The sequence below is a fragment of the Hippocampus bargibanti genome, linkage group LG14, assembly GCF_051943395.1.
Source record: "Hippocampus bargibanti isolate YZ-2025 linkage group LG14, ASM5194339v1, whole genome shotgun sequence".
Classification (NCBI taxonomy): Eukaryota; Metazoa; Chordata; class Actinopteri; order Syngnathiformes; family Syngnathidae; genus Hippocampus; species Hippocampus bargibanti.
In genome coordinates, this window is record NC_142747.1 from 1016425 (window position 1) to 1034471 (window position 18047).

Consider the following 18047-nt stretch of genomic DNA (forward strand, 5'->3'; position numbering starts at 1 on the left):
CTCCGATCATCATCTTTTTCCAGAAAACTCCGGTCTCATCCGCATTACATACCTGCTGAGGAATGTAGCCTTCTTCATTCACCAGTTCGAGGAATGACGCCTTGTAGGCTTCAGCAGCTTTATGGTCAGAACTGGCTGCTTCACCATGACGAGTGACGCAGTGAATCCCAGTACAGCGCTTAAAGTTCTCGAACCATCCGTTGCTGGCTTTAAAATCCTCAATCAGGGCCAAACCTCCAGGTTGCCGCGTGGCGATATCGGCGTGAATTAGCCGTGCTTTCTCGCATAAAATAGCTTTACTCACGATGTCGCCGGATAGCTGCTTTTTGTTAATCCAAATTAACAGAAGTTTTTCAACTTTGAGAGCACGGAAACACCTTTTGCAACAGACACACCTTTGATGGCTTCTCTGTTCCGGAGAATGGTAGCAATGGTTGACTTAGCATAGCCGTGCTCGGCCACTAAATCACACAAACGCACACCTTGTTCATCTTTTTCAATTATCTCCTTCTTCTCAGTGACGGTGATTTTATTTTGTGTCTTCTTGGGCTGAACACGAGCCTGTGGTGGGGTTTTTTTTCGGTCCCATAATAGTAAAATTATCAGCAAAAAGCTCCAAGATCATTGTGAGCATTCAATGAGAGGTGTGGAAAGTAGCGCCGGCTGTAGCGCTGTTCGGTTGTGTGCTTTGGCCGAAGATCAGTCCGCTAGATCGAAGGTCGTGTGCTTTGGTGTTCTTCCGCCGAAGATTACTCCACCAGCCGTGGTGGGTCTGTATCATGAAAAATAGTGTGTATTTCAAGGTTTAATTGTCATAAATTTGACGTTCGTAAGACGAAAATTTCGTACAATAAGGTGTTCATAAACTGAGGTCTCACTGTACTCCAAATCCTTGTCTTTTAATGCAGGGTGTTTGGTCTGCAAGTTTCATTGCCTCATTAGAGAGCCGGTCGCCCCATATTACGCAGACCAAGGCCACCTTGGTGTGTGGGAATCATCTGTCGCAATAAATCCAAATTTTAAATAGGACTCTGGTATTGTCTGTTAAATGCAGCCTTTTTTTCTTAGAAGTCATAGGCTCTTCTTCCGTCTCCTCACTGGGCCTTTTTCCCTTCGAAAAGAAACTTTCCAAAGACGTTTGTTTTTTGCTCATTTTGCTAGGTTACGGTGGGCTAATTTTAGCGGTATGTATCATGTGACCTAGACAAGCGCTTTGACATGCGTCAAGAGTAAGTGATTGACGGATGTAATCTGGTAATTTTTCATTTTTCAAAATAAAACATAGTTCGGACTCAGATAATAAATAAAATGGAAATTATTTATTCTTTCTGTGCGGCCCGGTACCAAATGACCCACAGACCGGTACCGGTCCACGGCCCGGGGGATGGGGACCTCTGATCTACTACATCTACCTTGCCTTTCATTTCTTGGTTCCAGCAGCAACGAGCATAGTGATTTGCTTTCTCGCAGTTTTTACATATTTTTCCATATGCTGGACACTGCTTCGGTGGATGTTGCGTACAATGAGTACAAGATTTTTGTTTGAATATTTTTATTGGGTTGTCTCACTCTTGTTTTCATATCAGCAGTCTTGTGATCTGTTTAGTTTGCAAACGATACATCACAACCACACTGGGTGCCATTCAAGCTATGACAGTCACTGCCAGGCACAAAGAAGGATAGGTTAATATCCATCCATCCATTTTCTGTACCGCTGGAAGCTGGAGCCGATCTCGGCTGTCTTCGGGCACGAGGCAGGGGACACCCTGAATTGGTTGCCAGCCAATCGCAGGGCACACAAATACGTACAACGGTCACTCTCACACTCACACCTAGGGACAATTGGAGTGGTCAATCTGCCTGCCATGCATGTTTTTGAAAACCCACGCGGGCCCGGGGAGAACTTGCAAACTCCACACAGGGACGCCGGACCGGGACGCGAACCGGCGACCTCTGCACTGTGAAGCCGGTGTGCTAACCACTCGACTTCCAGGCCGCCCCGGATAGGTTAACATTTCATTTGAAAGTCTCTTGTACATTCACATTGTCAATCTTTTCATTTGGTTGGTAGTGCCTCAGATGAGAAGGGCAGAATCAGTGCCATCTGATATCAATAATCGTATTGATCACAAAGCAAAGAGCCCACTGCAGTTTGGCACGTTGCCAAAGGCAATAACCAAAAGGGTATGTACAACTTTTGCGGTGCTAGAATGTGTGATCATCATTCTATCTGTCCATCTACCTATATCCATTTTCACACCACAGGTTCCTCCCGTCCAGCTGGACTCCAGTAGTAACCCATCTTCAGCTGCCTCCTCCATACCTTCCTCTCCAGCACGTTCCCAGCAGAGCAACCCACCCAGTGTCAGCACCACACCCCCAACAAACACCTCTCCGCAAGGTTCCAAGGATGACAATTTCCCCTTCCCAGGTCAACCAACTATGGCTACTTAATACATTTGCAGAACATAAATACAATCTTAAAGGACAACCGACACCATTCTTTGTTTTCAAACTGACATCAGAAAAACGTTTTATAGCATCTAAAATACCCAAAACACGCAGGCTGATAGTTTTAGTCAAAGGCAAAACACCAATAAAAATGACTTAAAGTGTCCAAAATCCGCCACAAATCAGCTCGAAACTGGGGATTTTCAGAAAGTCCCATCCCCAGTTTATGACGTCACACCAAATCATCTTGCCTTGCTCATGAAACAAAACAATGGGCTCACGGAGTTCAGATTCGGAGAAGATGCTTTTTTTGTTACCCATCCAGTTATGAATATGATTCAAATAGTTCTGAAGAGGAAAGCATACATTTTTGCAATCGATTAAAGAAGTCCTCCCATATAAATTCGAGCCGTCAATGACAGCATGTAGTGCCCAGAAAATGCAAAAGATGGCGCCCAAGCTCCGTTGGAAATGGGCTGATTTGTCTGCTGGAAATTTGTGTCAGCGAATATCAAATAGTTGTCTTGGTGCAACACACAACGATTCACCATCGCGTTATTTATGTTTTCCTTCTAATTTCGGCATCAACACGGATCAGCATGAAGTTTTCAGACCAAACAAAGTACCGCAAAATGCATTGTGTGTCACTTTCTCTGTGAGGGGCGTTCCAAATGTGACGTCACGTAGGGGATCGTCATCAACTCGAAAACAAGACTTTCTGAATATTCAGCGCGAGTCTTAAAACGTAAAATATAGCTATATGCAGTGGAATCTTTGTAAAATACGCTCAGCAGAAGTCATTTTTAAGTGATTTTACAAATTATGGACACAGCTTGTCCGGAGGCATCTGAAGCCATTGTTTTGATTCTAGAGCAAGGCAAGATGTCCTGGCGTGACGTCACAAACAAGGGGGCGGGACCTTCTGAAACTCGTCATTTCCAAGGTCATTTTGAAGTAGTTTTGGGACACTTTAAGTCATTTTTATTGGTGTTTTGCATTTGACTTTTGGGTATTTTAGATGCTATAAAACGGTTTTCTGATGTCAGTTAGGAAACAAAAAAATGGTGTTGGCTGTCCTTTAAGTCAATCTGATTCTAGTCAATCAGAGTCGGGTCAGGCACAGGCACCTATCAGAGCAGAGACTGGCAAGATCACCTCTATCCATTCAGGATATAGCGCCAGGGTTACCAGAACAACTTTAGTTCACTGACAAAGCTCTTTGGATGAGGAGCGAAATGTCCGACACCTTCAAAGACGTACAGATGACGGCTTAAGCAACCTTTTTCTTGATTTTCTACCCAAACTTAGAGGGTTTCTGAAGTTATTTCTGGCCCCCCCCCCCTGCCCCACCCCAACCTTCTTTAACAGATGTCCCCAATTACAAGGATACTGATGGTGACCAGTCTGACAGCTCCAACAACAGGTAAAATGGTCGAGCGGAATTTGTCTGCTTGATGAATAAGTGTCAAAATTAATTATTGTTTTTCTTAGAGTATCACAGACAGCTGTTACTGTGACGGAAGTAAAATCAGCTGATCTAAACCAGGTTTGTACAGGTAGTCCATTTGACACGCTCGGTCGGGCATGCCTAGGGCAGGCCTTGGCATCCACAATGACCCCGCGCCCTAGCAATAAATAGCATGAGTTTGCCATTGATAAATGGTCCATCTAAACAAGTCTTATTACACTTATACAAATACATTTGTAAAAGCAAAGTTATTTTCCTCTTATAACATAAAACTTCAATGCATCAAATGTACTTTTATTTGTTACATTATTATGTAACATTGAAGGCACAGTGTCACAGTCCCAAAGTTCACTTTCTAAAAGTTGAGGTGGTGAGTATAACTAGTTACTAAGTGTTAAAAGGTGCACACACACAAACAGGAAACCATGAAAATGCAGTTACATTTAAAGGACAAAAGACACAATTTTTTTGTTTCCTAACTGACATCATAAAAAGCTTTATAGCATCTAAAATACCCAAAACACGCAGCCTGATATTTTTAGTCAAACACAAAACACCAATAAAAATTACTTAAGGTTGCCCAAAACTGCCACGACTGAGCTCGAAACTGGAGGGATTCAGAAAGTCCTGCCCCCTTGTTTGTGATGTCACATTGGGAACCTGGGCGAATCCGGCGATCCTGGCACACCCACAAACTGCCTTGCTCCAGAATCAAAACAATGGCTTCAGAAAGTTCAGATTCGGAGAAGATGCTTTCTTGTTACTCATCCAGTTATGAATAGGATTCAAATAGTTCTGAAGAAGAAAGCATAAGTGGTTTGCGATTGATTAAACAAGTCCTTCCGTATGAATTCGAGCCGTCTGCAAGCGACGAAACCGGTGAAGGACACGACATATGAAGCAGATATGAAGCTTCGTGAATTAGCAATATAGTATCAACTTCGGTGATATGTGGCATATAAGGACATGAACAACAAATAATAAGCTACAATTAGAAGTTACAACATCAATGTAGATTGTTTCATGGTTGTGGATGCAAAAAGTTGTTTCAACTTTCAAGATGAAAAGTTACGAACTTACGTATGAATGGCCTTCGATGCAATGGAGTTTATCATAAGAACACTGTAGTGAATCGCAATTCACATAAAATCGAGAATTTAATCATGGGGTCAAGAAATGTGTGATGTGAAATTTGTGTTTGATTCAAAAAAGGACTGACTGACGGAATGATATGCACCAGGTTTGACTGTCATCGAAGTGTCCTTTCGGCTACACCAAAGAGCTCGGTCCCTGTCCTGAAGAATGTGATCATCTTTGGCTTGGAACAGCTCCATTTTTACAGATATATGTTCAACAAAATAATTTACGAGCTAGATGATCAGCCTCGAGAGGAGCAGAAACAACACGAGAAGATGACAGCGGTTATCCAAGTGGCGAATTGCTAACTCTGGTTAGCTCCTAGTTCCCATCTGGCTGGTGCGCTACGGCTACAAGCTAACAGCAGCTGGATGCTTGTCCGATGGGTTTGCTCCACTTATATACAGTAAAGTCTCGTTATATCGATATTCAAGGGAGTCCGAAAAAATATCGATATAACCGGGACTATCGATATAGCCGACCCTGTTTGCATGTAATTTTCTCCGTGTGTGCATAGAAATAGTATCGATATAACCGGGACTATCGATATATCCGATATCGATATAACGAGACTTTACTGTACATTGTAGCATTTGTCACCGTCTTCTCCTCTCATTGCTCCGGAGACAACATACATATTGCCGATTGCTCTCTTTCACCACTGGAAGCACCTTCCTCCCCATTGTTAGGCTGGACATAAAAGTAAGACGTAAATGCCTCAGGGGGTTCCTAAATATACGACACATCCAGCATCGTCATCAACTCGATAACAAGACTCCTTGAATATTCAGGCGTCAGTTGTCCTTCAAAGGACCGTGACGTCACGCTAGGTATTGTCACTGACCGAGAAAGCGACACACAATGCATTTTTGGCTCGGTTGTTTGGTCTGAAAACTTCGTGTTGATCCGTGTTGATGGCGAAATTAGAAGGAAAACACATAAATAACGTGATGGTGAATCGTTGTGTGTTGCACCAAGACTACTATTTGATACTAGTTGACACAAATTCCCAGCAGACAAATCAGACCATTTCCAACGAAGCTTGGCCGCCATCTTGTGCATTTTCCGGGATGCTACATTTCAGTCCAGATGCCTCAAAATGACACGGAATGACTTCTTTAATCGATGGCAAACATTTATGCTTTCCTCTTCAGAACTATTTGAGTCATATTCATAACTGGATGAGTAGCAAGAAAGCATCATTATCCGAATCTGAAGCCATTGTTTTGATTCTCGAACAAGGCAAGACGTCTTGGCGTGACGTCACAAATAAGGGGGTGGGACTTTCTGAAACTGGCCATTTCCGGGTTCATTTTGAAGTAGTTTTTGGACACTTTGAGTCATTTTTATTGGTGTTTTTCATTTGACTAAAAATATCAGCCTGCGTGTTTTGGGTATTTTAGATACTATAAAACGTTTTCTGATGTCAGTTAGGAAACAAAAAAATGGTGTCGGTTGTCCCTTAAGATATGCTCTTCTCTTTCAGCATTAAGAAATATTCTCTCTCACCTTTGATCGCTGTCAATGAATGTTGTTCTTTTCGTTCTTAGCGTGCAGATGAGCATCATTCTGCAGGCGAGGGCCAAAGCAAAAGCTTCCCCAATGAGGACTTCGATGAAGATGGGCTGGAAGACCTGCCGCCGTCTATTTGCCACCGTAGGACCGTTGGCCGGTGGAGGGGAGAACTCAACCGCAAAGCCAGTCAGACCAGTGTTTACCTGCAGGAATGGGACATCCCGTATGAGGAGCTGCAACTTGGAGAGATTATAGGAAAGGTGAAGATGCAGAAGTGGTTTACTTTCAGCAAAAAGATAAGAGTGTATGACTTACACCGCACACATTATACTGTATATTAAAAATGATCAAGTTTACTTATCAGTGTCTGAAAGTCATGACAAAAGGTTACCAGACACCAGGGCAGAAAACTCTGAAAAGTTGTCTACCCAGCCATAAAGTTGCCTGCCCCATTTTTCACAACTTGAACCACAATAAGACTAATCACAAAAGAACCCATTGTTGCAAAGTATTAAGGATTGATAATCAGAATATATAACAGAACAACACTTTAAAATATACCTACCACAAATGCTCCCTTGCTTAATTTACCGTAACTATCCCTTGCTGATGATTTTGCTCCAGTTGTCGTTTGTCCATACACTGACTTCGAAAACGGAATAATTTATTCCTCTTTCGAAATCATCATTCAAACGTTTGCTTTATTGAATAAAGCAAACGTTTGATTTGAAAAAAAAAAGTTTTTTTTCTTGAAAAAGTTGTCGGCCACCCAGGTGGAGACGTTTTATAAGTTGTACGCCGGACGTAAAAGTTGCACACCCCGCGCGTCCGGGCAGGCGTTATTTCAGACACTGTTACTTATACAATCCCAGAGAGGGAATTTGTAAACTTCAATGCCAATCAGTGCAACAACACCTCAGCCAAGGTGAACCCTAGTGTTTTTCAAACCCTGCACAGCAGCGTGTTACGAGATATTGTCAGGTGTGTCGTGGGAATTTATCCTCTTTGTATGCCCGCGTGGTCTATCTCCTGACATTGTAATTGTGTACTGTATCACTCTTTCATCCCGATAGGGAGCAGCAACAGCTAAGTCATAGGAAAGGAAAAGAAGAAGTAGAAAAACAAAATACAGTAGCGGCTGTAAAGGCAGCCACTCTTGCAGCGTCATCTTTAAGTCAAAACAACAACAAAAAACAAAACAACAAATAATGTGACACAAAACAAAAGACACGGACAGTCATTCAATTTTAAGCACTTTTTTGCACCATCATTGTTGTAACAAGCAGTTCGAGATGAAAGAGGAGAGGATCAAAGCATTGTTTTCACCAGTGGATCAGGGATGTCATGGTGAATTATGCACGTCTGTGACAGGCTAAGTTTTGAAAGTAAACACAAAGCTGTAGCATCCATTGACAAAAAGAGATTGTCTCACATACTTGTCCCAAGTAAATCCACTTCAATTCCAAGTCGCAACAGTTCCACATACTCATCGCCGCTCTCCGCATTCGGTCCACATGACGCAACAAAATATAGTGACAAAAGAAAACACAAAAACAACAAAATCAAAAAGCAATGCTTGTGAGCATACTTGGTGACGGCTGTCTATCGGGCACTATATTGAACTTCTACATGCAATGTCACCAATTCCAGCTGCCATACGCAAATCTCACCGCACAAGAAAATCTTTCCAGCGCAGTGAAAGCACCCCAAATGAATTACAGTGTAGATATATAACTTTTTCTCTGTATCAGTTTGCTATCTCATTCAGTGACTGGTGTCCAGCCAATCACACGATACGATGCAATGACGCTATGCAGCCAATCATGGCATTGAGAGCACATGCGTATGTCCTCTGCTCCAAAACAATAATAGTGCAACAGCAATAAGTGAATGTGTCAAACTTTTTGAGAATGGGTTCTAAAATTTGACAGAGGGGCCACCGGGCCAGGAGCATTTAGAGGGAGTGTTTGGGCCTTATATACTAAAGCATTAAATGTAGTGTGTGCAAACCTCATAGCACAGTAAGAACACGACAACCCAATTCATTAAATGTCTTTCAAATGTGAAAAATAGCCCTTATCAGTTAATAAATTTGTCTCAAGGAATATGCAAGATATGGCATTTACATACTATTTCGCAGATACTGGGAAGAGGAAATGGAAATAGCGCTCTACAAACTCGCCACGGACGCCCTCGCCTTCACGCGTAAACAGTACACGTGTGTCATTGCAAAGCACACAGATATAGACTGGCTGTATTAAGTATTCTACCAGAAACTGAAATTTGCATACTCGGCATGACAGCCAATCAGAAGCCTGCTTCTTGCTTCCGGAGTTTCCCAAGCGTTACAAGGTTGTGGATTTGCATATCATTTTCCAAAGTAGATGCACAGGACCTCATTCCAGAAGAAAGATTCAAAAGAAACTAACAAAATGAATGACGCTACAAAACATAAACGTACATTATGCCGTGACTGTAAAGTGTAAACTGTAAAGTGTTTTGAAAGGCACTTAGTCTGCTTGTAGCAGACAATGCAGCGCAAGCAAAATCTCCAGCAGGGGATATTTACCGTAGATTAAGCAAGGGAGCATTTGTGGTAGGTACATCCTTAATTAAAAAAAAAAAAAATCCTTTATACGTTGCAACAACGTTTTTTTTGCGATTAGTCAGTCGTCCTATTGTGTTTCAAGTTGTGAAAAATGGGGCAGGCAACTTTTCAGAGTTGTCTGCCCTCGTCTCCGCTAACTATGTGTCATGAGTTTCAGACACTGTTTTTACTATAACTTGGACAAGTTCTGCCGGCGAGATTAAAAAACATAACGGGCCGTATGTGGCCCGCGGGCCGTAGTTTGCGCATGGCTGCATGTATGTAATATATGTAACGCATGTAGTATATAAGATGACAAATGTTGTTTATTCTGTATCTTCTTAGGCTGTATCAGGTCACAGATAATTAATAAACCAAACAAAATCATTGTTTGAGCACTGTGCAAAAGGATGCGTGGTAAAGCAGACATATATGTGAAAGCCGAACATGAATGACTTTTGACTTCCCAGGGCCGTTGGGGGAAAGTGTTCAGGGGTCGCTGGCACGGCGAGGTAGCCATTCGCCTTGTGGAGGTGGACGGCAATAACCAGGAGCACCTGAAACTTTTTAAGAAGGAGGTGATGAACTACAGGCAAACCAGACATGAAAATGTTACCCTGTTCATGGGTGCCTGTATGGCTCCGCCGCACCTTGCTATTGTCACAAGGTAAGACGTTGATCTTCTGTTTCCATTTTTCCTCCCTGACTCCTAAGACGCAAAAATTGATAGGCAGTAGTTGTCATTTCTCAGTAGAAAATATATGTGACAATGCTGCATATTTTGCTTTGCAGTTTCTGTAAAGGCGTTCCATTACACTCTTTTGTAAGAGAAAGAGGTCATTTGTTGGATATAAATAATACCAGGCAGATTGCACAAGAAATTGTGAAGGTAAGAGGCCGTAATTTAGAAGGTTTACAATGGAAATAAAAGTAATCGAAATAACAGAGTGACTTGTAAATCCTTTTTGTGCGTGTATATATATACATCACCTTCATGTCCTCTTTGACAACATCCATAAACCTCCTCTTAGGGCTTCCTTTCAGTGTCCTGCCAGTGAGTTCAAGGCTCAGCATTCTTCTCTCAATTTATTCACTCTCTCTTCTCTGGACAAACCATCATGTCCAAACCATCTTAGTCTGGCCTCTCTTACTTTCTCACCAAAACCTCTAATATGAGTTATCCCTCTGATATACAGTGAGACCTCAACTTACAAACACCTTAACTTACAAACTTTTCGTAATACAAACGTCAAATTTATGAAAATTAAACCTTATAATAAGCACTATTTTCATAATACACACCCACCACGGCTGGCGGAGTGTTCTTCGGCGGAAGAACACGACCGAACAGCACCAGAGGTTAAGTTACCAACAGTCCTTATGGAAGGTGACTGTCCTTCCATAAGCCATCAATGACCACCAAAAAGGTAAATAAAACTTTATTTTACAGCAGTTTATTTCTTTAATTACAGTCCTCATGTAATGCGCCTCTCTTGCCAAACAGCAATTCCCTTTGACCTTCGACCTCCAACGCCATTCCATCAAGCCAAAAATGACCATCACAAATGTAAATAAAGTAACTTTATGATACAATGCAGTGTATTTCTTTCATTACAATACAATAGCACATTTATTATACATAGAATAAGGTATGTTGTGTGTAGTTTTAAGGCTTATTTAGTTGAAAAGTATATTTCATGAAAACCCGGGAACGGATTATTCCCATTTTAATGGTTTCCTATGGGAATTTTTTTTGGAGATACACACTTTTCGCCTTACACAATTAAGTTCGTAAGTTGAGGTCTCACTGTACTCCTTCCTGATCCTATCCAACCTGGTCACTCCCAAAGAAAACCTCAACATCTTCAGCTCTGCTACCTGCAGCTCTGCTTCCTGTCTTTTCTTCGGTGGCACTGTCTCCAGTCCAAACATCATGGCTGGTCTCACCACCGTTTTATACATCTTACCTTTCATTCTAGCAAAAATCTTTCTGTCACAAATCACACCTGACATTTTTCTCCAGCCATACCAGCCTGCCTGGATAGGCTTCTTCATGTCTTTTCCTACTGTATATACACACACATAAACACATACACACACATGCATACACACACACGCACGCGCACACACACACACACACACACACACACACACACACACACACACACACACACACACACACACATATATATATATATATATATATATATATATATATATATATATATATATATATATATATATATATATATATTCAAAATAAATCACTATTTCCAAGAAATATCACATTTCACATTAAATGTATTCGAGTGCATTCAATAGGTTTATGCCATAAACCTATGCCATAAACTTTATGGCAATGGCGCTGAATGTCGGTTTTGGAGAGAAAGTCAGAGAGGCCAGACTGAGATGGTTTGGACATGTCCAGAGGAGAGAGAGTGACGATATGGAAGGATATATAGAAGATATGATAGATAGATAGAGATAGATATGGAAGGATGCTGAGCCTTGAACTGCCAGGCAGGAGACCGAGAAGAAGGCCTAAGAGGACGTCTATGGATCTTGTCAAAGAGGACATGAATGTCGCTGGTTTGAGAGAAGAGACTCTGAAGGGAAATCCCCAAAGGAAAAGAAGAAGATGAAGAAGCGCTGGATGAATGCATTTTCAGAGTTTATAAGAAATCGTTGTATTGTTGTAAAGTTCAATGGACTTGGTTTTATGTGAGACAAATACAGGATCACACATGTACTGTATAATAACAAAACAAAATATTGCATGTCTTTTATGGTTTTGTTGAAACACGAGGGCAACCTGTTCTGTATTTGTATACTTGTCTCTCCCAAAGGGTATGGGCTATCTGCATGCCAAAGACATCGTTCATAAAGATCTCAAGTCTAAGAATGTGTTTTATGACTCAAACAGAGTTGTTATAACAGATTTTGGCCTATTTGGGATGGCCAGTGTGGTACAAGAGGTCAGGTAAGAATGCAATTGAGGTATACAGATTGTCCCTATGTTTTCAGCTACATGAATTGGGATACATTTATGTTTCTATTTATAGAAGAAAAAATATGTTGAAGATACCCCAGGGGTGGATCAACTACCTTTCACCAGAGATTGTCCGTGTGATGAGCCCAGAGGTTGCTGAGGACCGGCTGCCTTTCTCAAAAGCTGCTGACGTTTATGCTTTTGGGTATTCAATGTCATCGATTGGATATTAATGTTTTTATAAAAAGCAAGAGTGGTTATTTCTCGCATTTGAAATGTTGACGGCATGAATGCTGATCTGTTCTGAGCCTAAATACATACATACAATCAAAATCTTGGCTTGACATTGACTTCACAGATTGGTTAAACAGCATGACGTGCAATGCATATGAGCCATGTTTCTGCACCCTGAATATTGTAGACATTTTTCAATGCAGAGACATTTTAATCATCTGATTTGATGTCTTTTTTTCAGTACAATCTGGTATGAGCTGCATGTTAGAGATTGGCCAATCACCAACCAACCAGTGGAAGCTAAAATCTGGTTAGTGGGTAGCAATGAGGGCATAAAGAAGGTTCAGGCAGATGTCAATCTGGGCAAGGAAGTTACGGTAAGTCTAATTTAAACAGGAGAAACCTGACATTGCTGTAAAAGACACATTTAATTGATATTTCTTTCTAAAATTCACTTCTTATTAATAATAATACATTATATTTTAAGCGCCTTTCAAAGATATCAAGGACATTTTACAGTCACAGACAAGCATAGGTACTATAATATATAAAATATAATCACAAATACAATAAATAAAATAACATTATAAATAGAAACAAGAGAGAGCGCTACACAGAAAATGCATTTTAAAATAGGTGGGTCAGATAGGTATGGGGGGGCAAGGTTATGGATAGCTTTAAATGTATAAAGAAGAATTTTAAAGTTGATTCTATATTTGACTGGGAGCTAGTGGAGCTCTTGGAGGACGGGGTGTGGTGAAAGGATGAGGTTCTGGTGATGATCCGAGCTGAAGAATTCTGGACGAGGTGAAGTTTGTGGAAAAGTTTCTGAGGGACACCAAAGAGAAGTAAATTGTAATAGTCAATCCAGGAGGTGACAAGACTATGAACAAGGATAGCAGTGGTGTGAGGAGTGAGAGACGGGAGAAGACGATTGATACTGCGTAGGTGGAAGTACGCAGACCGGGTTAAGTTATTTATATGGGAGTGGAAAGATAGTGTGCTGTCAAGAATGACATCTAGCTTTTCACCTGAGGGAGAAACGGTCGAATTGTCAAATAGTGAGAGTGAAACTGTTAACTTTGCTCAAGGTGGATTTGGTTATATACACAATATTTTTAGTCTGGAGTGTGAAATCACACAACCAAATAAATCTGACTTATTTCTGAAAATGTGTCGGTAAGCAAACTATTCTGAATTTACAGACAACTGTCTCTATTAGCTCCAACTGACCAACTCTCTATTGATGACTCAGCTCGGTGAAGATTTGCCACTTCCCAACAATTCCAACTTTTTTTTAACAGGCTGAAGACAGGATGACCAATGGAGCCAGATACCTTAAGATTCCAAATTAATTTACTCTAAGTAAAACAGCAATAAAATGAAACCTGTTGCACCTTTTCAAAATCTAACTATACAATTTTGAACAAATAGCAAAATATTTAATGGCTAGATGTTAGAGCCTTATGGCTCAAACACTCGATCATGAGTTCAGTTGTGAGTGACTCTTTCACAAAAACTCCAACGATGAAAAGGTTTCTTCAGCTGTCATCTGTACTTATTTGAAGGTGTTGGACGCTTCACTACTCATCCAAGAGGCTTCGTCAGCGAACTATAATTTTGCTGGTAGCTCTGGCCCTATATATATATATATCCCTACTGATCAGAGGTGGCAGTGCCAGCCAGACTTCTACTATGATAGGTCCCTGCCCTAACGTTGGGGGAAGCAGAGGACTATTTCCTGAGGCTACACTGTTTGCTTCTTTTGTCCTGACTGATTATGGTCTACGACTGGCCTGATTGCCCCATTTGCTCTGGTACCACCTCGTCAGCATAACTAAGCCTATGTGGTAACGATCCCAGAAGTGTGTTGTAAGCATGAATCAAATTAAACTCACACCTGTACATCAATTAAGAGACCAATTTTGCAATGGATGCAATGGCTGCAGTTGACCTCCCCCTATATTCAAACTCGGTCTATTATTTAAAATGAGTTAAGTCATCATTTATCTGTTTTCTTTGATAATAATTCACTGTGGTGAGAATTGGCAAAATGTATGTTATCCTGCCCTAGAGAGCCATGGCACAATACTGCTCAAATTTAAATCCAATAAAACCAATCACATTTTTTCAAAACAGTTCATATTGATTGCCAAACACCTGATATACACCATCATAGTTGAATTGGGGAATTTATCTATCAGTTTGTAACAACTCATACCACACATCTCAATGTTCTGCCACAACAGGAGATCCTTTCTGCATGCTGGTCTTTTGAAATCAACGACAGGCCGACCTTCACCCAGGTGGCTGGTATGTTGGACAGGCTGCCGAAACTGAACCGGCGACTCTCTCACCCTGGACACTTCTAGAAATCTCCCAAGTATGTATCATAGAAAATGGGAGTCCATCCAACAAACATCGAAGAAGGGAGTTTGAAACGAGAGGAAATATACTGCCACATTGAGGATGTGGTTTTGTTGAGGAGGAGTCTGATGAATCTCTTCCAATTATTAATGGACAGCTTGCGACTTTTTACTGTTTTACTGCTGAAGTTTGGTAATTATCCCTTTTGTGGAACAGTCTGATTTTCACCGCTGACTTACTATTCCACATTCTCCTGCTGTACAGGATTACTGTGTTCATGACTTCGATTTGCAATGTTTCACTTCATTCTATGCGCTTCAGTTTCACAATGACCTTTGTTGACTTTAATATTGTCCTTTCACAATGATTGGTATCTATTAAAGGACAACCGGCACCATTTTTATGTTTCCTAACTGACATCAGAAAAATGTTTTATAGCATCTAAAAATACGCAAAACACACAGGCTGATATTTTTAGTCAAATGCAAAACACCAATAAAAATGATCCGAAACTGCCACAAAATGAGTTCGGAACTGGGCAGATTCAGAAAGTCCCGCCCCCTTGTTTGTGACATCACCATTGGTCACACACTGCCTTGCTCCAGAATCAAAATAATGGCTTCAGAAAGTTCTGATTCGGAAAAGATGCTTTCTTGTTACTCATCCAGTTATGAATATGATTCAAATAGTTCTGAAGAGGAAAGCATAAATGTTTGACATCGATTAAAGAAGTCCTTCCGGATCAATTCGAGTCGTCTGGACTCCAATGTAGCGCCCAGAAAATGCCCAAGATGGCGCACTAGCTCTGTTGGAAATGGGCTGTTTTTTCCGCTCGGAATTTGTGTTAACTTTCACCTTCTTTATGCATGTTACTGCAATTGGCTGTGTCACACAACAATCCATCCATCCATTTTCCGTACCGCTTATTCCTCATTAGGGTCGCAGAGGTTGCTGGAGCCTATCTCAGCTGTCTTCGGGCACGAGGCGGGGGACACCCTGAATTGGTTGCCAGCCAATTGCAGGGCACACAAAGACGTACAACAGTCACTCTCACACTCACACCTCGGGACAATTTGAGTGGTCAATCTGCCTGCCATGCCTTGCTTGAATTGCTATCGGTACGAGAGTTTGCTTCGCCCGAGGTATTTATTAGCCGCGATCGCGTCAGTCTGCTACTCTCGAGATCGTGTGCTGTTTTGCACCCTCGTGTGCCTTTTTATTTTTTCCTCCCGAGCTAGCCAGACTGGACGGATCGCCCCCGCCCACCCACTCGCTGTGCTCTGTCTTTGTCACTTTCTGTTCACACGTTTTTTTCCGGGTACGGGTTATCTCGGACCCGCAAATCCTTTGCCAGCACCAAAGTCCCTGCCGCCTGCTTAGTGATCCTCCCCATACATTAACGTTCCGACGTGTCAGCTGCCACTGTCGCCCTCGGAACGTGACAGAATCTTCCGACCACCATGGATCCCGCAGACAGAGACCGTATCTTTTCCGCCCTTGCTCAGCAGGCGGAGCAGATCAACCAATTGGTGCTGGCTCTCGCTAAGGTCCGCATCGACATCGCCCGACTGGTCCACCGGGTGGAGAGACTTGAGACCGGTGGCACCCCCGCCTCGGTGGCCCTACCTTTCCAGCCCATGAACCGGGAGCCCAGCATCCCACACCCCGCCCGTTACGGAGGGGAGCCCAGACGCTGTGCGCAATTCCTGCTGCAGTGCTCCATAGTGTTCGACCAACAACCCTCCGTATACACCACATATGCGGCTAAAGTGTCGTATGTCACAAGCCTGCTTGCTGGCCCAGCGGCCGCTTGCGTGTTGGCCGTCTGGCGCTCCGAGCCTCCTTCCCGGACTTCATCGCCGAGTTGCGGCAGGTGTTCCACCACCCGGTGAGTGGGCAGGAAGCAGAGGGCCAGCTGTGGATCTGCCACCAGGGCACCCGATCGGCTGCGGAATATTCCGTTGCCTTCCGCGTCCTGGCCGCTGCCAGCGGGTACGACGACCGAGCCCTGCGGGGGATGTTCCGGCGCGGGCTGAATGCGGCGCTGAAGGACAAGCTAGCCACCCGCGAAGAGTGCTCCAGCCTATGCGAACTGATCTCACTCACGCTGCAGCTGGACAATCGGATGCGAGAGAGGAGCCAGGAGCGTGCGGCCCAGGCGAACCCCGAGCCGCCGGCGGGGATCCTAGAGGGCGGCCTACGGGCCTCTCTGCGCGGAGGGCACGCGGCCGTGGAGCCCGTGGAGATCGGGGGCGAAAGGGCCGCTCTGCGGCAGCCGGAGCTACGCATCACCAAGCCGACTTGCCAACACTGCAGGAAGTCGGGACACCGGGCCCCGGACTGTTCGAGGTGGGGGCTCCCGGGAAAGCCCTCCAGTGACTGTAAGTCCCCCAAGTTCCACCAACTACGGGTCCCGTTAAGGTCCGCAGGCGGGTTCGTGTCGCGGAGACTTGATCTGGACGGCGTAACCCACCGCCCCACCAGGACCATACCCGTTCGGGCCTTGGTGGATTCGGGGCCCGACGGCTGTTTTATCGACCCGCGCGTCGTTTCTGCGTTGGGTTGTCAGGTTGCCGAGCTGGGATCGAGTTTGAGCGTACTCGATCTCGACGGTCGGTTACTCGCAGAGGTTAAGCAGGAAACAGCGCCGCTTCGACTCGTACTCTCGGGCAACCACGTAGAATACCGTCAGTTTTTCGTGATGCCTTCCCGCTCGGTCCCCATCGTGCTCGGCTTGCCTTGGCTGGAGACCCACAATCCGGCCATCTCGTCGGACTGACCGTCCATTCAGGGGTGGAGCCCCCTCTGCTACGCACACTGCCTCAGGTCGGCCGCGGGCGGGTCATCACCATCTTGCAGCCACCGCCCTGAGGGTATTAGTTTAGAGGGGTCCCGCCCTGCTACCACAACCTGCAGCGGCTGCAGAACCGACTCTACATCAAGGCACAGAAGTGCAAGTTCCACACCTCCTCCCTATCCTTCTTGGGCTTCGTCGTGGAGCGGGGGCAGATCAGGGCTGACCTCGCCAAGACCGAGGTGGTGGTAGAATGGCCCACATCCACCTCCTGCAAACAGTTACAGCATTTCCTGGGCTTTGCCAATTTCTAGGCCCTCCCTCTCACCCAACTCACCTCCACCAAGACCCTGTTTAGGTGGACGGAAGAGGCCAACGCCGCTTTCCGTCTGCTTAAACGGGCATTCACCCACCCCCAGTCCTCCGTCACCCCGACCCCAACGCCGCCTTCATCGTGGAGGTAGACGCCTCGGATTCGGGAGTAGGAGCGGTACTCTCCCAGGGC

General features: G+C 43.7%; 1 protein-coding gene across 1 annotated transcript in view; it reads left to right on the forward strand.

The window, feature by feature from the left end:
* The window catches only part of LOC148887971 (kinase suppressor of Ras 1-like), a 31157-nt gene extending 15075 nt beyond the window's left edge, over positions 1–16082 (forward strand). The window contains exons 9-19 of the mRNA XM_089014236.1: positions 2072–2184; positions 2266–2431; positions 3820–3874; positions 3943–3997; positions 6607–6831; positions 9629–9825; positions 9951–10047; positions 12005–12138; positions 12221–12352; positions 12623–12758; positions 14631–16082. Of these exons, the coding sequence (XP_088870362.1) occupies positions 2072–2184; positions 2266–2431; positions 3820–3874; positions 3943–3997; positions 6607–6831; positions 9629–9825; positions 9951–10047; positions 12005–12138; positions 12221–12352; positions 12623–12758; positions 14631–14753 (1433 nt within the window). The 3' untranslated portion in view covers positions 14754–16082. The remainder of the gene's footprint in view (positions 1–2071; positions 2185–2265; positions 2432–3819; positions 3875–3942; positions 3998–6606; positions 6832–9628; positions 9826–9950; positions 10048–12004; positions 12139–12220; positions 12353–12622; positions 12759–14630) is intronic.
* Positions 16083–18047: the final 1965 nt, after the last annotated feature.